Source organism: Cynocephalus volans, chromosome 12 (genome assembly GCF_027409185.1).
Source record: "Cynocephalus volans isolate mCynVol1 chromosome 12, mCynVol1.pri, whole genome shotgun sequence".
Taxonomy (NCBI): Eukaryota; Metazoa; Chordata; class Mammalia; order Dermoptera; family Cynocephalidae; genus Cynocephalus; species Cynocephalus volans.
The window spans coordinates 56,192,171-56,214,030 of NC_084471.1; the positions used below are offsets into that span (position 1 = coordinate 56,192,171).

Below are 21,860 nucleotides of genomic sequence, written 5' to 3' on the forward strand. Positions count from 1 at the left end.
CAGGGGTCTCACATGATAGAAAATGGAGAGCAGATGAGAGACTAACCTCTCATGTGCTCGTCTTTTAAAGCCCTCAGAATCACACCCCTGACCACCATTATTAATCCATTCACTAGGTATGGTCCTCAGAATCTCATTACCTCCTCAAGGCCCCACCTTTCAATTACCATAATAGGATTTCCCATACTCTCGACAGTCACATTGGAGGCCAAATTTCTAATACATAAAACTTGGGGGACACAACTCAAGCTTCAGTGAGTTTGAGTTGGGGGGACATTCAATCCACTACACACATATGGCAAAGTATTTGCTGAGTGGAGGTACAGGGGTATTCATTATGCTCTACTATTTTTCCTGTTAAAGTTTTTAAAAATAATATTTTCTGTTTGCCCTTGGGAAAGTTCCATCTGAAATCCATATCTGAATCACTTAAAAATTAGATCTAGGAGAAACCAGCCAACAAGTCTCAATTATCAATGTAATGGAGATGAAAGTTGTCGTGGTCTTTTACCTGCCTGTAATCCTTCACCGACTACGCCAATTGTAGTGCTCTTTTACCAGCCTATAATCCTGCCAGCTGAGCCAATTGTCAAGCTAGGGCTGGGTCTGGAGCTCACAGACCCCTTAAGCCCATTCACAGACTGGGTCACAAACCCTTCACACACCAGACTGGGTCACCAGACCCCTCACACACAGGTCTATGGGCTAGGTGACCAACCAAAAGGTCCTTGGAGCCATAGGTCCGAGAGCATGGCCATATGTGGCAGCCACCTGAGGCAGTAGATGCCAGCCAAGCCCCAGCACTGCACGTGCACACTAACTCCACCCACACACAACTTATTTACAAAGAATGCACCACACCACTCCCAACCGTACCCGAGGTGAGCCCCTGATTAAATTATTCTGTTTTCCCAACAAATGTCAATAAAAATTTGTTAAATATTCAACATAAGCTGTCTCTTTTGTTTCTGAATTATCAGCCATATACATTTGGCCATGTATTAATACATTTTTATTCAGCTTTTACTTTCCACCTGTAAAGACTTGGTCAAGTTATTTAACCTCCTCTCTGTAAAATGGAGATAACAGCACCTTCCTTATAGAGTTGTTGGGAAGATTAAATTGATCGATAAATTTAATATACTTAAAATAGTGCTTGGAACATGGTAAGACCTATATACATGTTAGTTGTTATTAATAACCTTTATTTACATATAGTAAGTCAATTAGGGCCCACCATGAATCTGTAAGATTGATATTATCTCCTCTTTTCAAATTAGGGCACTTGGATTTAGGCGATTTAGTGAATTTTGAAAGAAAATTATTGTTCTTTTTAAAAAATTTATTAAAAAACCCAAAATTTATTCCTTACAGTTTCAGAGGCTGGTAAATCTAAAGTCCAGGGAACACATCTGGTGAGAGACTTCTTTAGTGGTGGCTTTACAGCAATTCAGGGGTCACACATGGCAGAAAATGGCTGAGCAGAGAGAAAGAGATAGCTCCTCATGCCCTCTCATTTTAAAACCCTCAGAACCATGCCCATGACCACCATTAAGCCATCAATTTAATCACTTCTTCAAGGCCCCACCTTTCAATTAGCATAATATGATTTCCCATCCTCAGCAGTGGGGATTAAGTTTTGGGGGAATATTGAACTCAAGGCATTCTGCCCTGGCCTCCCAAAACTCATGGCCTTTTCACACACAAATGCATTCATTTCATCTCCAAAGTCTTAATTTGTTTCAAATCAAGGGTCCAAAGTTTAAAGTTTCCATCTATGTAATCAAAACAAGTTATCTACTTCCAAAATACAATGGTGGGACAAACATAGAGGACACATTCCCATTCAAAAAGGGAGAAATAGGCCAAAAGAATGCGATAACAGGTCCTAAGCAAGTCTGAAACCCAGCAGGGCAGGCATTAAATCTTACAGCTGGAGAATCACATATCTTGACTCCATGTTCAAAGTCCTCTGCAAGCTGGTGTGGAGTTTGAATCCCCAAGTCTTCAGGCAGCTCCTCTTTATGGCTTTCCATCTGAAGCCATGCTTCAGCTCTCATAGGCTGGCGTTGCATGCTGGTAGCTCTCCAGATCTGGGGACTCCGTGGCAGTCCTGCTCTCAAGGCTCCACTAAATGTGGTGCTGATGGTGTTTCTCTGCTGCAACTCTGACCCCATGTTTCCACTTGGCATTGCTCTAGCAAAGGTTCTATGCAGTGACTCTGCCCCTGTGACTTATCTTTTCCTGAGTCCCCAGGCTTTTCCATACATCCTTTGGAATTAGGGTAGAGGCTCCCAAGCCTCCACAGCTCTAGCATTCTGTGTGCCTGCAAACTTAACACCATGCAGATGCTAGAAGCATCTTCCTGAGGTGGCCCTGGGCAGTGAGTCCATGAAAGGTGTGTCAAGCCTGTTCCCTGAGACCATTCTGTCTCCATAAGTCTCTGGGCTTGTAATGGAAGATGCAGCTTGAAGATCTTTGTAATGCCTTCAAGGTCTTTTTTTCCCTTCTCCTGATAATCCCCTTTTTTTCAGTACTAATCTCCTTAGCAAAGTGCCCTGGGCTATATCCTTGCTTTTGTGGCCAGGCTGAAAGTTTTCCAAGTTTTTACTCTCTGCTTTCTTTTGAATTATATATTCTGGCTTTACCTCATGCCTTTCCTGCCACAACTCAGCATAGACAGTCACATATAGGCATGCAGTTTCATGAGTGCTTTGCTGCTTAGAAATTTCTTTTGCCAAATCCCAGGGTCAGCACCTTGAAGTTCCACATTCCATAAAACTTTTGGGCATGAACAGAATGCAGCCAGGTTCCTTGCCAGTTCATAGCAAGGGTGATCTTTGCCACAGTTTCCAATAAACTTCTTATTTCTATCTGAGACTTCCTTAGGATGGTCTTTACAGTCCATATTTCCATGACCATTCTGGTGACCACCATTTAAGCAGTCTCTAAAATATTCCAAACTTTCTCTAATTTTCTTGTCTTCTATGCTTTCACCAGCATCTAGGCTTTTTCTAGCCTGTTTCTCTTAATTCCTCTAGCCTTGCCTCAACATCTAGCTCCAAAGCCACTTCCACATTTTCAAGTATTTGTTATAGGCAACACTCCACTTCTCTGGTACCAATTTTCTGTATTAGTCTGTTTCTCTTGCTTATAGAAAAATACATGGGACTGGGTATTTTATAAAGGAAAAGAAATTTATTGCTTACAGTTTCTGAGGCTAGGAAATCCAAAGTCCAGAGAACACATCAAGGCTAAGGAATAAGGTAAATATACTTTATGCACAAAATATTGGAAACTAAGAAATAAGGTGTACCTTGCACTTTGAAAGTGGTATTTTAATAAAAGTGAGTGAAATTAGTACCATTTGCAAATACAAATTTGATCAAAATGATGTACATACATTCATGAGTGATGTATTATTCTTAGAGATTTTGTCAATGAAGTTAGGGATGTTTTCAGATAAACATTATTTATTTACATGCACTGATTAAATGGATTGCCTCATTTAATCTATTAACTTTATAAGGAAAGCAATATTATCTCTCTTTTACAGATGAGGAAACTGAGGCAGAGAAAGGGTAAAAACTTGCATGAAGTCACATATTCAGAAAACATCTGAGCTGGACTGTAGCCCGAGGTTTTTTGACCTTGGAGTCAGCATTCTTTAACCACTATGCACATATGAGGGTACTTCAAAAAGTTAGTGGAAAAATGGAATTAAAAGGTAATATAAATCTTTTCATGGACTTTTTGAAGTATCCTTAGTGCAACAACTGGCCTTCTGTAAATTTATATTTCTTTAGAAGTTTTTAGGTTTTACAATGGAGACAACATAGTTATTACCTCAGTATGCAAATTACACGGTTCCTGGGCTTTGTTTGTCAAGGGAGAAGGGATGAGGTTATAAACAAAACACCTTTTTCATTCTCCAGCATTATAGCTCTCTGTTCAAGATTGTTGTCTTTCAAAGCCCACATTGGTGTCCTTTGCAGTTGCTGATGAGATTCAAGGATAGGTATGGCTGAAAAGACCCAGATGGGATGTAGCATCCTTTTCACAGAGCCCAAACTTGGAAGCTTTTTTCCTTTTAATCTTTCTTAGCTGTGGATCTTGGCCCTGAGGCAATGATTTTTCGAGCCTAACACTGGAATAGGCTAGTCAAAACTTTCTCAATTATGTCAGTCTCTTTAAAGAGCCAACTTTGTTTGTTATTTCATTAATTTTTGCTCTAATCTTTTTTTTTTTTTTTAAGATGATCAGTAAGGGGATCTTAACACTTGGCTTGGTGTTGTCAGCACCACGCCCAGCCAGTGAGCAAACCATCCATCCCTATACAGGATCCAAACCCATGGCCTTGGTGTTATGAGCACCACAATCTCCTAAGTGAGCCACAGGCCGGCCCCTTCTGCTCTAATCTTTATTTGGGGTATTGAAGTCTCCAACTATTGTCTATTTCTACTTTTCTTCAACTATTGTCTATTACTACTATTTCTAGTTCTATCAGTTTTTTTTTTTTTTTTTTTTTTTTAATGATGACCGGTAAGGGGATCTTAACCCTTGACTTGGTGTTGTCAGCACCACTCTCTCCCAAGTGAACTAACCAGCCATCCCTATATAGGGATCCGAACCCATGGCCTTGGTGTAATCAGCACCACACTCTCCCAAGTGAGCCACAGGCTGGCCCAACTATCAGTTTTTAATTCATGTATTTTTGCATTCTATTTTAGGTGCATATACATTTATAATTGTTATTACTTCTCAGTGGATTGACCCTTTATTATTATAATGTCCTTCTTTGTCTCTAGTAAAGTTTTTTGTATTAAAATCTATTTTCTCATAGTAATATAGCCACTTCACCTCTCTTTTGGTTACTGTGTGCATGGTATATATTTTTTCATAGTTTTACTTTCAACCTGTTTGTGTCTTTGAATCTAAAGTGTGTCTCTTGTTGACAACATATAGTTATATCATGTTTTGAAATCCATTCTTTCAGTCTCTAACTTTTCATTGGAGTGTTTAATCCATTTACAGTTATTGCAATTACTGTTAAGGTAGGGTTGATATCTGTCATCTTGTTATTTGTTGCTATGTGTCATGTCTTTTTTGTTCATCTATTCCTCCATCACTGCCTTCTTTTGTGTTAAATAGATATTTTCTAGTGTAAATTTAAATTCTCTTGTTATTTCTTTTACTATATATTTTTAGAGCTATTTTATTAATGTTATCCCAGACATTCCAATTACCATATTTTTAAGATTTATTTTTTAATTGTACTAAGAACACAATATGAGATCCACCCTCTTAACAAATTTTTAAGTGTGCAGTACAGAATTAAGTATAGGCACAATGTTGTAGAGCAGGTTTCTAGATATTATTCATCTTGCATAACTGAAAGTTTATACCTGTTGAATAACAACTCCCCATTTTCTTGTCCTTGAGCTCCTGGCAACCACTATTCCATTCTCTGTTTCCATGAATTTGACTATTTTAGATATCTTACATAGGTAGAATCATGCAGTGTTTGTCCTTCTGTGACTGGCTTACTTCACTTAGCATAATGTCCTCCCGATTTGTCCATGTTGTTGCATATGGCAGGATTTCTTTCTTTTTTAAGGCTGAATAGTATTCCAATGTATGTATATATCATATTTTCCTTTTTTGTTCATCTGTTAATGGATATTTAGGCTGTTTCCATATCTTGCCTATTGTGTATAATGCTGCAATGAACACAGTGGTGCAGATATCTCTTTAAGATCCTGATTTCAGTTCTTTTATATATATCCCAGAAGCAGAATTGCTGGAACATGTGGCAATTCTATTTTATATAATTTCTTTGGAGGATCCTTCATATTGTTTTTAATAGCTGTACCAATTTACATTCCCACTAACAGTATACAAGTGTTCCCTTTCCTCCACACCCTCACCAACATCATTCTCTTGTCTTTTTGATAATAGCCATCTTAAGAGGTATGAGGTGACATTGTTTGTGGTTTTGATTTGCATTTCCCTGATGATTAGTGAAATTGAGCGTCTTCTCATATACTGTGGGCCATTTGTATGTCTTTTTTGGAGAACTTCAAGTCATTTGCCCATTTTTAAGTTGTATTATTTGGGGGTTTTTTTGCTTTTGAATTATAGGAGTTCCTTATATATTCTGGATATTAACCTCTTATCAGATATATGACTTGCAACTAATTTCTCCTAGTCTGTAGATTTCATTTTCACTTCATTGATTACTTTTTTGCTGGTGTAGAACTTTTTAGTTTGATGTAATTCCACTTGTCAAACTTTTGTTGCTTCTGCTTTTGGTGTTATATCCTTGAAATCATTGCCAAGACCAATGTCTTGAAGCTTTCCACCTAAATTTTCTTCCAGGATTTTACAGTTTTAGGTCTTACATTTAAGTCTTTAATCCATTTTTAGTTGGTTTTTGAGTATAGTGTAAGATAAGGGTCTAATTTTGTTCTTTTGCATATGGATATCCAGTTTTCCCAACATCATTTGTTGAAGACTGTTCTTTCTCCATTGTGTATTCTTGGCATCTTTGTGAAAGATCAATTTGACCATATATGTGTGGGTTTATTTCTGGTCTTTCTATTCCCTTTCATTGGTTTATATGTCTGTTTTTATGCTATAACCATACTGTTCTGATTACTGTAGCTTTGTAATATATTTTGAAATCATTAAATGTGATGTCTCCAGCTTTGTTCTTCTTTCTCAAGATTGTTTTGGATGTTCAGGGTCTTTTGTAGTTTCATATAAACTTTAGAATTGTTATAATTAATGTCTTAATTTATAACAATCTAGTTTGGTTATTACCAGCTTCATTTCAATAGTACATAAAAATTTCACTTCTATATAGCTCCATTCTCCTTCCTTTGTGCTGTTATTGTCATACAAATTACATTTTATACATTGTGTGACCATCAACACAGACTTATAATTATTGCTTTATGCAGTTGTCTTTTAAATTAGATAGGAGGGAAAAAAAGAATTACAAACAAAAAATGAATTTATAGTGTTTTTTGGTTTTACCTATGTAGCTATCTTTGAGTGTTTTTTATTTCTTTATTTGCATTCAAGTTACTCCCTAAGTTCTTTTATTTTAGCCTGAAATACTTTCCTAGTATTTCTTGTAGGTCTGATAGTGCCAGTATCTTTTACAAACTATAGATTCTTTGGGAAATATATATATACTGATTTCTTCATAAACAATATTATTAATGAAATGCATAGGTAATTACATATTTGCATAGATATATCCTCCTCCCCCAAAATATGGCTCTGCAGATGCTCTTTGCCTGCATCTTTGCAAAGATGCCCATCTGGTTCTCTCTGATTATGTAATATATTTCCTGAAATTTAATCATTAACATGATTGAGTTTTTGTTTGTTTGTTTGTTTGTTTTTCTGTGTTGTGACCGGTAAGGGGATTGCAGCCCTTGGCTTGGTGTCGCCCGCACTGCGCTCAGCCAGTGAGCGCACCGGCCATCCCTATATAGGATCCAAACCCGCGGTGGGAACACCGCTGTGCTCCCAGCGCCGCACTCTCCTGAGTGAGCCACAGGGCCAGCCCAACATGATTAAGTTTTAATATTGTATAGTCATAATATAGTTTTTAAAAAACCTTATTCAAGCTGTAAGAGACCTATATTAGTCCATTTCTGTTGCTTATACTATAAATACTTAGAACTGGGTAATTTGTAAAAAAAAAAAAAAAAGCAATTTATTGCCTATACTTTCAGAGGCTGGAAGATCCAAAGTCCAGGGAACACATCTGTTGACAGCCTTGTTTTGGTGACAGTGATTCAGAAGTCTCACATGGCAGAATGGTAGAGCAGAGAGAGTTAACTCCTCACTCCTCCTTTTAAAACCCTCCGACCATGCCCATGACCACCATTAAATTGTCAACTTACTAATCCATTTACTAGGGCATGGTCTTCATAATCTAATCACCTCTTCAAGTCCTCCCCTTTCAATTGCCATGATAGGATTTCCCATCCTCAGCAGTTACAGTGGGGGTTAATCTTCAGTGAGTTTGGGGAGACATTCGATCTACTGCAAGACCTTAAACCTATTTCACATTCCTCATTTTACACATGAGGAAATCAAAGGCAAAAGAGATTAAGTAACTTGACCAAGATCATACAGATAGTTAATAGTGGAGGCCACACTAGAAACCAGATTTTCTGACTGCTAGTTCATAGTGTTTCCTCACCATTCCAAATTTCTGTCAAGATGTTGACTGTGATTACCTACTTTGGTGTTGATGTACTTAATAATTAGGGCACAAAACAATAAGTTGGTCTGTAAGAATTTAATTAGTATAATTTATACTAGTTGGTTTGATTGCTGTCTGCATGATGGCTTTCCTGTAGGACACTTTAATATTGTCCACTCAGAAATCTTGGTTTCCAAGTGATTTAAATCTTGATCTGTGTACATTATTTTGTATTAAGTTTATTTTTTAGGCTTTCGTAGTCTAAGGTTCTCTTTCATGTTTCAATACCTCTTTGGTAGGAACTCTGTAGGTAGATGATTTATGAGAATGCATAAGAGCTGAGAGCCACTGGAGTGAAATGGGTCTATTCAATAATTAGGAAATTTGGAATTTTGAGAGTTGTGTGACATTTGCTATCATAGTAATCATGTTTGTGTAGTAGACTATCTCTCCTTAAATGTTGTCTCATAGTGAGAATGCAAAACTCCACTTCATCATAACATTGTCCTTACTCATAATAGAAGCAATTTTATTTTTAGACCCATGGTATTTTAGTTTCATGATATCTGTGTGTTTTATATTTTGTGTGTCATTTTATATAAGTGAAGAGCACAGGCTTCATTTTGAATCTCTGCTCTGCCACTTATAAGTGGCAACCTTGGGCAAGTAACTTATGTTCCTTGCATTCTTGTATAAAATGAGAATGTTTTAACAACACATGGAATTGTATGAATATTCAGTGAGATAATACCTATAAAGCAAATTAAAAGAGCATGTAATGAGTGCTCAATAAGTGTAAGTTCTTATTATATTCTATGTGACATTGTTTGAATATTTAATTTTTCTTTCCTCATCTTCATGCTGGGGAGAATCTGGCTATAGGATCAGAATCCTTATGAGTCCTCCGAAGAGAAAGGATGGGGAGATGGGCTGGCCCCTCTCTGACTTATAGCCTGAGACAGAGCAAGGCTGTGCAGTGCCCAAAGGAAGCAGAGCCAGTGGTCTAGGCAGGCAATGGCCTTATGCCTGGGTATGGTTTTCCTACTGTGTAAGGAGTCCCCAAGCCTACTCTCTTGCTGGATGATTCACTAGAAGGACTCTCAGGACTCAGAAAAGCTGTTATATTCACCATTACGTTTATTACAGTGAAAGGATACAGATTAAAGTCAGCAAAGGGAAAAAGTGCATGGGATGAAATCCAAGAAAAACCAGTTGCAAGCTTTCAGGTGTCCTATCCCAGTGGAGTAGCATGGACATGCCTAATTCTCCCAGCAACATGAGACAACATTTGCAAAATGTTGCCAACCAGGAAAGCTCACCAAGCCTTGCTGTTCAGAGTTTTTACTGGGGTCGGTCATGTAGGCATACAGGGCCTACATGACTGACTGACTTTAGCTACTCAGACTCCAGCCCCTGCCCCAACCTCTTCACCCTTCCCCCCACCCCTTAAGACCAAAAATAGGTGTTTACCATGAATCACATTGTCAGGATAAACTTATTTGCTCAAACTGGTACAGCATGGCCTAAGGTCTCAGACATACAAAAATAATCTTATCAGGCAGAATATTCCAAGGCCTAGAAATTATCTCCCCAGAGTGGGCCAAGGACCAGTTCTGAAGATAGGTCTTTTTTTTGGAATGTTCAGGGTTTGAGCAACTCAGGCCTGCTGAGTTAACCCTTTCCTGCATACTTACTTATCCTTTTAACCTCATAGATTGAGAGAAGGTGCACCTTGCTAATGAGCCAGCATGGTTTCCTATTTTTCCTTCACACAAGTAACATAGTTTTAGAATTTTCCCAAGGCCCAAATTTTACTGGGAGAATAGCAGTTGGTGCACCACTTGGCTCCAAACCACCAGTGATGGGGGTTATATAGTAGGTACCTTCCTCAGAGGCAAAGAAACTCAGGCCAAATATTCGAAAATGCTATCACTTATGAATGGTCTTAGAGAGTTTTTATAATATTGACTGGGAGTGAGAACGTAGGAGGCCATTTGCAAAATTAGTGGTGCAATATGAAGTCAGTGCTGGTTCAATAATAATTTCATGCTATTACTTTGAAAAGAGGTGATTTATATTAGAATTTTTTTGTCAGCAATTAATAGAAAAAATATGTGTCTTGATTTGGACTTCTCATATTATTTTAATGTAGATATTGTTCAGATATTATTACGTGTGATAGAAGATGTCTGGATTTAATGCTATATCAAGCAACAACAACAAAAAAACCTGTTTCCAACATAAATAAGCTAAGTATCCATTTACAAAATAGAATTTTACTCAAAATATTTAAAGCTCATTTTAAAATAAAAAGTTAGAACAAAATAGTTCTATAGGACCCTTACAATATCCTTCCTTCCTGTCTGTCTGTCTATCTATCTGTCTATCTATCTATCTATCTATCTATCTATCTATCTATCAATCATCTACCCATCTTTTCATGCTTTGGGGTGAAATGGAAGCTTTAGAATTTCCTAAAAACTGTCTCTGATATAAATGCAAAAATTTATTTTTCAAATAACACCATGTCTTAAATAAATTGCTGGGAAGGGATGGAATTTAGCTATGTCCCTTTTAAGGACTTTCTTTTCTTCCTTCAGGCACTGACAGCATGTTCTTTGTACTAAGCCTTCTTGCCCTGTTGTTCTTACAGTAGAAAATCCTTCAGAAAACTTATTACCCACCGTGGATGTGTAAATTAGGCTTGCTGAGCTGCTGGGTGGTCCTCTCATGCTTCACAAACATGCTGTGATCTTTGCAAGAAAAATTTGTATTTTTGAAAAATTTTTCATTTAAAAAAGTGTAGGGAAGAAAAAATATCTTTTTCTTCTACCCGTTTTAGGTTATTGGCTGGAGCCCTTGTAACAAAAGACAGATTAACAAGAGAAAAGTGCACAAATTTATTTATAAGTTTTATGTGATACGGGAAACTTCACAAGGAAATGAAGACCAAGAAGTGGTCAAAACTGAATGTTTTTATGCTAGGTTTGATGAAGAGTGGAAAGTTGTGGAGAAATATGATAGGGCAAAGAAAAAGTATGAACTAAGTGTAATAAACTCAGGGAAACTTAGCAAAGCCTGTTTATTCAGATTCCTCTCTGTACCCCTGGTCTTTGGAAATAATGATGTTCCTCTCTTCTGGGTATAGGAAGGACACCTTTCAAATGAGGGTTTTATGACCTGCTTCAGGGGAAGGTCAAAAAGTCCTTCCTGCAAATGTCATTCTTCAAATTCCTTCAGCTTAAAATATTTGATATGGAAATCTGCCATATTTGGGGGCAGTGTGTTCTGAACTCCATCAAAAGCAAATAAACGAGAAAAATGAAGAAACCACTTTCCTCACTTGAGCACTTTGTAATTCAAGTCCAAGTTGTTATGTTTTTGTCAGAGTTTAGTTCTGTCTACAGTTTTATAGCCATAGGCTTTGCAACTGAGATTATGATTGCTAAATGAACCAATAAAGGTTAAAGGTTCGGTGAAATTCTGCCATTTGCAGTAAAACGGATGAACTCAGAGAAAATTATGTTAAGTGAAATAAGCCAGGCACAGAAAGAGAAATACTGCATATACTCACTCGTAAATGGAAGCAGAAAGAAAAGAAGAAAGGAAGGAAGGAAAGAAAGAAAGAATCATAATAATACATTGAACTTTCAAAAAAAAAAAAAAGAACAGAACTGTGGTTATTAGAGGTAGGAAAGAGGGAGGGGGTTAGTGAGAAATTAGTTAAGGATCACAAAGATTGATTACATTTTGTAAACATGAGTATACTGATTATCCTGATTTGATCATCACATATTGTACACATGTACTGATATTCAAATCTGTACCCCACATATATATATAACCAATTATGTTTCAATTGAAAAAAAAGAAGGGGTACTGAAAGCAGCAGATCATTTTGGCACCATCAATATTCATAGTTACTCTCTTTTTATCACATTTGTCATCATCCTTCCTTTTACAGACACAAATATGTCCCCTTGGTTGTGTGACAGCCATCAATGTAATCATCTATCACCTCCTTACGGTGATGGAGACCTTGTAGTGTGAGTAGAAATGGCTTTTTAAAAGTCAGGTTACTGTAAACATAAACTGTCTTCATGAGTCATGTTAGATGTTATGCTTACTGCCCCCCTTCAGGTCTTTGGTGACAGATTTTCAGGGAAGAATGCACACATTTGTGTTTTATGACTGTGAGATACTGGGACCGTGGTTGAAATATTAAAAACAAGGGCTGGCCCATGGCTCACTTGGGAGAGCGTGGTGCTGACAACACCAAGTCAAGGGTTAAGATCCCCTTACTGGTTATCTTTAAAAAAAAAGAAAAAGAAATATTAAAAACAACAACAAAATCAGCCAAACAACTGCCTGTATCATATTATTTTTAGAATTAAAATAAATAAATATAAATATAAATTTGTATACTTATACTCCCCCCATCCAGAGATAACCACAACTAATCTTACACACGCAAGAAAATTTGGTGTACAACATTCCAAATTCTTTTCTTTTTTTTTAGATATAAGAAATTTTATATATTTCTTTCCTTTTTTTTTTTTAAGATAACTTATAATACATACATATGGGGTACAATGTTGATTTTCAATAATTGTGGACAATGTGTGGTGGTTAGATCAGGATAGTTAGCTTATTCATCATTATAATATGCAATCGTTCTTTGTGTCCCTTAACCAATTCCTCATTAGCCCCCCACCTTCTCCTCCTCCCCTCCCCTTTTCCGCCTCTAGTAACCACAGCTCTTTTCTCTCTTTCTAAAAGTTCAGTGTAGGGCTGAGCCCGTGGTGCACTCGGGAGAGTGCGGCGCTGGGAGCCCAGCGACGCTCCCGCCGCGGGTTCGGATCCTATATAGGAATAGCCGGTGCACTCACTGGCTGAGTGCCAGTCACGAAAAAGACAAAAAAAAATAAATAAATAAAAGTTCAGTGTATTACTGTGATTGTTGTTTCTTGCTTTCTCTTTCTCTGTCTCTCCCAAATTATTTTCTATGCATAAACACACACACACACACAACCATACTTCACATACTGTTTTTTAATCTGTTATTTTCACTTTACAGCATATTACGGACATTTTTCTATGCCAATGAATGTAGAAGAAATTTACACGAATTCTGTATGACTGCCACCATAGTGTATTTAAAGAACATATTTCATTCTTGAATGACAAATCTAACCAAATTTAACAATTCCAGCAACTAAAAAAGAAGTCTGGCTCTACTTCCTCTAAAATAAAGTAATTAGCATAATGTGGTTGAAACTCTGACATAAAAGTGAATCCAGCTGCTTGATTAGTGTTTGGATTCCACTTTGCTTTTGGAAGAAAGACTTGACAAAATTCCCACCTCTGACAAAATTCCAATCTCTGACCACTAGTAGGGCTGTGCTCTTAGTTGTTTTCATAAAATTGGATTTGGTGACAGACTGCTTTGTCTTATAAATCTAGTTCTACTATTTACTGGTTTTGTGAACTTAACTCTGTTTGAACCTCAGTTCCTCGTTTACAAAATGGGCTTGATAATAACTACCTCATAGGTTTATTGTGAAGATTATATAAGATGATCTATGTGTTGTGTTCCTTAAATTGTTAAATATATTCAAATTATTACAGATACCTTGTCTCTCCTCTCAAACTGCTAATAAGCAATTTGATTCATAAATATTTATGTATTTATTTGTATTTCTTGTTTATTTAAAGCATAGTTTTCATCAGATTAATACTAAATACACTCAGAGTCACAGCTAGTTAGATCCAAAGTCCTAAGGAACATTCTCCCTATAGACAAAATGATCAGAGAACTAACTAAAAGAGGAAGCTCGAAAGGAAGTATAATAAAATACAGATAGGATTGGCTGGTTAGCTCACTTGATTAGAGCATGATGCTGATAACACCAAGCACTGAGCTCAACGGTCAGATCCCTGTACCGATTAGCCGCCAAAAACCAAATACATATGTGTGAATATGTATCTGATTTCAGGGCATAGAAGGCATTTCTAAGCATAAATCAAAGGAAGAAATAATAAGGACAAAACCTGATAAATGTACCACGTAGAAAATTTAAGTTTCTATATGTTTTTAAAAAACACAAAAAAGTTTTATGCAAATTACAGCATTGTAAAAGGGCTCAAAGACAATGAAAAGCATAGATAATCTGGAGGGATTAGCTAGCTAAACAGGACACCAACTAATCTTTTTTTTCCCAAATTCACAGTCTTTTACAGCTTTTCCTAACAGTCTCTCCGACCTTTACCATCATAATAATCTCAAAGAAAAGATAATTCTTAATCACAAAATAAGAGTCTCTTTAGGTTGGCCTGATTATTTACCTAGGTCTAGCAAGAGTGTTTATTTACCATATGGGCCTCCTTAAATATACTTTGCAAGTCTGTAGTATTGAACAACTATTGCAAACATAAATTTAACTTCTGTCTAAAAGTTTTCATAATGAATGTCAGGTTAGACTTTCAAAAGCCTTTATTATTTGCTATCCCAAGGCTAGGAAAGCGAGCCAAAGAAACTTTCTCCACCAGATTTCTCTGGTAGTACCCATAAATTTGAGTGAATTTTGAAGTCTTGAAAATTTCCAAACTTGTAAGACTGGGACCCTGTAAGCCGGGTACCTGGCCTGTTTTCCTGGAGGGCTTTGTAAGCATTGGCACTATAAATACAGGCAAACTTTGGCCCTTAAATAGCTTGCCATACCTGACTAAATAAGCATCCTTCTTAAATATGACACCTCTTATGTAAGCTGTTCCTTGTACAATTGATGTGTCCAGTTACATCCTGGTAAAAAGGAAGGCAGATTCTTACTGAATCTAGCAAGAGTTTCTGAATTCTGTGAGAGTCAATGAAAGTCAAATATTTAAAACTTTTCAGTTTGCAAAAGCAGGATTTATAAAATTGTTATGGGTTACATATGGGTTATAATTTAAGAAGAGAAAGGGCTTCCTTATAGATACAGAAAATAGAACATTAAAATAACAGGGGGGTGCGGGATGGGGAGGGAAAACAAGGAAAGGTCAGCCAACGGGTACAAACTTCAATTAGACAGGAGACATAAATTCTGATGTTCTATTTCCCAGTAGGGTGACTATGGTTAATAGTTAAGTTTCGTATATTACATAGTAGCTAGAGGAAAGGTTTTGAATGTTTTTGCCACAAAGAAATGATAAATGCATGATGTGATTGATACGTTAACTACCCTTACAAGATTATTATACAACATATATGTATCAAAATATCGGATTGTACCCCATAAGTATGTATAACTACAATATGACAATTTTTTTTAAAAAAATTGATATTCTAAACAAATAACCACAATAAAATATTCTTTATCATTTAAAAAAAAGTCCTATAAAGTTAATTCTTCTGTTGCTGAATCTTGGTTAGAAGTCTCATGAAGCTGTCTGCTTGTTGACATTATAAAGTCCTGGAAATCCTTACTCAGTCCACTGGTGTGGTCTAAGAGTTGTCTAAACGATGTCAGCTCGGCTTTGAAATGATAGTATTTTGAAATACCTGGTTCAGTCCTTTTCCAGGATGCTCTGAGACTGAGACTGTCCTTTGTTGAAAACACAAACTGACCTGTAGCTAATAGAAGATCCTTCAAGCAAGCAGCAGAATAAAACAAAAACGATCTATAAATGACAGAGACTTCAAATGGCTGTGGTTAGTTTGTTATTGAGAACTTTCAGTTGTGAAAGGTCTGATGAGGGTTCATAATAAGAATAAAGCAACTGATAAGAAAATTTGGGTGTTCCTATGGCATGCAAAACAAAGATGATAAAGTCGTTGCAAAAAAATCCTTTAAATGTTGCTAAGGATAGCGATTAAGCCTATTTTCAAAGAAATTAGTAAATGTTACATCAGATTTCTAAAAATGAACTAACAATTTATATAGAGGGAAAAGTCTTGAGATATGACATATAATAAAAATTATGTATATAAGATATATATATATAAAGAAAAAAATATAAAAAATATGCCAAGAATATACCAGCCATAAATCAAGAATAGCAAGTAAAGCTATTCAGTGTCTGAAGTAGAGCCTAGATATCTGTATTGTTTATAAACTATGTTAAAGACTGATAACTCCTCACTAAAAATTTACTGGTCTAGAACATGGTAAATTCAAATTAAAAGCAAGGCTGTGGCCAAGTCAACACTTGCATGTCTGAAATTATGGTTGATAAGATGGATAACACATATTCCAGTTGTCTAATATGAGCAGGCAAAGCACCACAAAGACTGATAAATAAACAACACTGACAAATCTCTAGAGACTTCTCATAACACATAAAATTTCTGAAGTGTTTATATTGTAACCATTTACCTGTACAAATTTAATCTAAGGAATGCTGCACATCTCTTTTGATTTGATAACTCTTCCCATGAAGTTTGCAGTAGGAAATAGACCTATAAACCCAATTATATCAAGCACTTATTTTTTAATTTTTATGATTTTTTATGTATTTTTATTTTGTATTGTAACATAGTTGATTGTACATATCTGTGGGGTACAGAGTTGAATATCATTATCTGTGTGTGATATGTGATGCCCAAATCAGGATAATTAGTTTATTCAACATTATACAATGTAATTATTTTTCATGGACCTTTACCAATTCCTCTTTTACCCTCCTGCCTCTCCCCCATTCCCACCTCTGGTAACCTCAGTTCTGTTCTGTCCTTTTGAAAGTTCAACGTATTATTATGAATGTTGTATCTTTCTTCCTTTTTCTTTTTAAATGTATTTGTTTATTTTTTAGCTTCCACTTATGAGTGAAGACATGCAGTATTTCTCTTTCTGTGCCTGGCTTATTTCACTTAACATGATTTTCTCTAAGTTCATCTAGTTGCTGGGAAGACAGAATTTCATTCTTTTTATGGCAGAGTAGTTTTCCATTGTATGTATATATACCATGTTTTCCTTATCAGGTTGTCCGACAATGGACATTTAGGTTGGTTCCAACTCCTGGCTATTGTATGTAGAGCTGTGATAAACATAGGGGGTGCAGGTATCCCTTAGACATGATGATTTCCATCCTTTGTGTATATACCCAGCAGTGGGATTGCTGGATCGTATGACAGTTCTATCTGTAGTTGTATGGGGAAGCTCCATACTGTTTTCCATAATGGTTCCACTAATTTACTGTCCCACCAACAGTGTGGGAGGGTTCCCCTTTCTTCTCATCCTTGTCAGCATTTGTTATTCTCTGTCTTTTACATAATAGCCAGTCTAACTGGAGTGAGATGATATCTCAGTGTAGTTTTTATTTGCATTTCCCTGATGCTTAGGGATGTTGAGCATTTTTTCATGTCTGTTGGCCATTTGTATATTTTCCTTTGAGAAATGCGTATTCAGCTCCTTTGTCCTTTTTAAAATTGGGTTATTTATTTTTTTACTGTTAAGTTGTTTGAGTTCCTTGTATATTCTGGATATTAATCCTTTGTTGGATGCATAGTTTGCAAATTTTTTTTGCACTCTGTAGGTTGTCTTTTCGCTCTGGTAATAGTTTCCTTTGTTGTGCAGAAGCTTTTTAGTTTGATATAATACCATTTGTTTATTTTTCCTTTTGTTGCCTGTGCTTTGGGGATAATATTCATAGAGTCTTTGCCCAGTCCTGCTTCTTGAAGTGTTTCCTCTATGTTTTCTTTTAGGAGTTTTATAGTTTTGGGTCTTATATTTAAGTCTTTAATCCATTTTGAATTGATTTTGGTATATGGAGAGAAGCACCTCTTTTTTTAGGAGGTGAAAGAACAAGTGTTTGTGATTTTTTTCATGGGCCTTCTGGGAAGTCTTAAAGATACTTTAGGTATAAAAGATATCCTAAAAGTTTTATGTATATGTTTCTTATAATTAGGACATTATTTAGGGAAGGCAAAGAGCAAGAGATTATTACAGGAGATTTGGATTCTTGGTTAGGAGAGAATCACGAGTGCCTGAGAAACAATGCTTGGTTACCTATTTAGTCAAACTAACAATTAAACATTTAAAAATAGACATAGAAAGTAACATGTTTGAAAAGAATCTCTTTCACAAGCATGGAAACTTTGTAAATGAGCACATTCATTAACATGGCCAAAACATATAGCCTTTTTAAAGAATATAAAAATGAACAAAATTATGTGTAGTTAAAATGATGCTTAAGTAGCCAACGTTTCAGTATTCTCTTACTTAGAAATTATCTTGGAATCTAATAATTTACTGTTAATTAAGTCGATTTAATATCAGTCCAAGGCTTTAAGTTACCTAAAGCTTGGAAATTATCTTCAATCTGAGATATGATAAAACATGATTAAAGTTGAAATAAAAGTTTGGCAATAATGATTCCATTTTGTTGAACACAAATTTACATTTTTCATAATTTTTAACATTATATGAGTAATGTTAACTTATTAGACTAATAAACCTGAATAAATTTAGAAAACACAAAGCCCAGTAGAATAAAATATATACTATTTTCTACATAACACTGGTAAATCAGAGAAGACATAGCTACTTTTATTAAACCATAACTATTAAACTAGTCTTGTTTGCCAAAGGTATACCATAATTATGTAAACTTGTAGTGTTAAGCTCTTTTACCTGCCCATAATTCTGCAACGACTATGCCAATTGTAGAGCTAGGGCTGGGTCTGGAGCTCATAGACCACTCAAGCCCGTTGTCCAGACTGGGTCACAAACCCTTCACACACAGGTCTATGAACTAGGTAACCAGAAGAGAGGTCCTTGGAGCCTTGGTTGAAGAAAGAGTAGTCTTTATTTCTGCACACACATACATCTAGGAGCTAGGCAGTCCAAAGAGAAACTCAGAAACTCAACTGCTACTGGCAAAGCCCAAAGAAAAACTGAGCAGCTGCCAGCAAAGCTGTCTGTGGCCAACAGTTCAGGGCTGCTGCTCCACACAACTCTCTCAAACACACAATAGCAACAAAACTAAAAAGATACATTGGCATGCATGTGCACTAACTCCACCTACACACACAATTTGTTTACAAAGAATGTGCTGCACCACATCCAACTGGACCTGAGGTGAGGGGGCCTGATTAGACTATTCTATTTTCCCAACACCTAGTCTCAAGACTTCTGAGTTTTTGCAGGAATAATTTTCCTTATGCACACTTATAGTAGATGTTAATTAATTCCTTATTTTGTGGGAATTACAGAAACGTTTTACTTGTTTAAGTGCTTATTTATCTCTATAAGCTAGTAGAACAGAGCTCCTTTAAGATTTTTAATAATCTAATTTACTAATACCCTCTGGAGATAGGAAAATATTACACACTAACACAATAAGAGATAAAGGCTTTTCTGAATTATAGACACCTAGATACAGAAAGAAGTTATAGTTTCAGATCAGTAAACTCAGAAACAAAAAATCTCACTGGTCCATATACTAAAGAGCTACTCTCTGCTGAAGAGCAGTAATCAGTTGCATTCTAGTATAGACTAGGATCATTATTATTAACACTTTGCCACAATTTACAGAGTTTTAGAACAGCTCAAAGACAATAAAGGTGGAAAAACCTAGGTAATATTTTTTGCTCATTTCAAAGTCTTTCACAATTTTTCCTGACAAAGGCAATAGAAAAATATTTCTAATACAGAGTTATGCAAAACAAAGATTTAACTATGTGTGATTCCAATTTAATAAACATAGCTTTGTAAAGAAAAAAGCCTGGAAGTATTTACATAACTTGTTTATGGTGGTTTTCTCTGAGTAACGGAGTCACTGGTGATTTTCTATTTTCTTCTCTGTTTTTACATGCATTTTCTAATTTCTTTTTACAATGAACATGTGTAGTAAGAAAAGAGTCATTTAAAAATTCTAGAAAATGGTAAAGTTTGAAATAAACTAAGGCATTTCTGAAGACTCTTTTATGCAGAAATGAATCCCTTTACTAACTATAAAACTTTATTATTAACTAAAGCACATCCTCTGAAGACCTTCCCTGGGCTATCTTTATTAGCTGGTTTGAATTATTGTATATGTTAGAAAACATTTTTAAAAATTGAATTTGAGTAGATCCTAATAGTTCTTCATTAATCCATCTTCCTATCTCCAGTTACTCTGAATCAGATTTTTAGAATTTTATAATTTGATATTTCCTTCTTTTATTTGTGAAAAGAGAAAGATGAAACCGCATGGTCACAGGAAACATTTTTACCTAAATTCTAAGTACTTGCAAAAAGTCTATTGAAGAATTTCTCCTTATTCTTGAATTAATGGTTTTAGTTATGCCTATGATGATTCTCTGGCCTTATTCTTAGCTTTTCAATCGGTCAGTATTGCTGCCTATCATAAAAAGGGAGGTAGTTTCTTTTCTTTTTTTCTTTTCCTTGTTGGTGGCTGGCACTACGGGGATCTGAATCCTTGACCTTAGTGTTATCAGCACCATGCTCTGACCAACTGAGCTAACTTGCTAGCCAGGGAAGTAGGTTATTAAAAAGAAGATCTAACAGTCCTAAGTATTCATTAAGACCTTTTCCCTTTTTAATCAAGAACAGAAAACAGCACTTTGGAGAGGAGGACATTTCCAGTAGTTCAAACCTAGATGTTTGTAGTCACAAAATCTCTGCAGACTGTTGCCTACAAATGGACATTATTTCCTGCATAGAAAAATCCTAATTTTAACCCAATTAATTATACATGTTTGAGACCTTTCTTTAAAAAAAAGTTTATTTTCAAAATGGAAGTGGGGGAGTGTATGGTTTAACAAATAAAAACACTATTACTATTTATTTAGCAATCCTGTAGTGTAAATAGTTTCTTGGGTTTTGTTGCTGAGTACATTTTCAGTAAGAACTAAAGCAAATAGAAAGGAATTGAGAAACCTAACAACAAAAAGAGGAGAGATGTCCCATTGGAGAAAATGGAAAGAAAGAATGCAGTTTAAACTTGCCCTTAGCTTTGGGAGATTTATTATCCCAGAACAGGTAAGTGGTCATATTTGTCTTCAATAAGCTCAATTATTATTTTTTTTTTTCAGATTGATGATTACCCGGAATTTTTGAGTTCACCAGATAGAGATGTCAACCAACACATTCGTATCATCTATTCTTCAACTGTTTTGAAAAAAGAGTGTGAAAAGTCAAAAAGTGTCAGGAAATTTCTATTTCCATTTCATCATGCCAATGCTAACAACAAAAAATGTATGTAATATACTTCTTGAAATAGCATAAGAAAAGAGAAGTTTCCTTTTGTGATAAAAAAAGACAATGTTCTTTACATTGAAGGTGAGCTGGCCAATTCATTATCAGCAGCACAAGGGCTGGGCACAGTTTGCCATGAACAAGGGTATGTAGACAGGAAGGGAAGAAAGGAACAATGAAAAGAAAGAAATAACTGGTTGGTTATTGGTTTAAACAAATATTGGTTTAAATAAATACTAGTTTAAAAAGAAGAATGAATTCAAATTTGGATTCCATTTTGTCCGTTCTTGTTTAATTTTAATAATATTAACATCCACAGATTTTAATGAAAAACCTGGTGAAGAAGTACAGGGGGTAGCATTGGAAGGTGCAAGTGGAAAGATTGTGAACCTGGCTTTAGGATACCCCCTGATGGTCATCTGTGTGAGCCTTGAGCCTCCCACCATCGAGGGAGCCAC

The 21,860-nt window shown here is 35.8% G+C and overlaps 1 protein-coding gene across 1 annotated transcript in view; it reads left to right on the plus strand.

Moving 5' to 3' along the window:
* The window catches only part of C12H12orf56 (chromosome 12 C12orf56 homolog), a 91,831-nt gene that overhangs the window by 5,761 nt on the left and 64,210 nt on the right, over window positions 1-21,860 (plus strand). Inside the window, exon 2 of the mRNA XM_063115492.1 lies at window positions 21,240-21,402. Within this exon, the coding sequence (XP_062971562.1) occupies window positions 21,240-21,402 (163 nt within the window). The remainder of the gene's footprint in view (window positions 1-21,239; window positions 21,403-21,860) is intronic.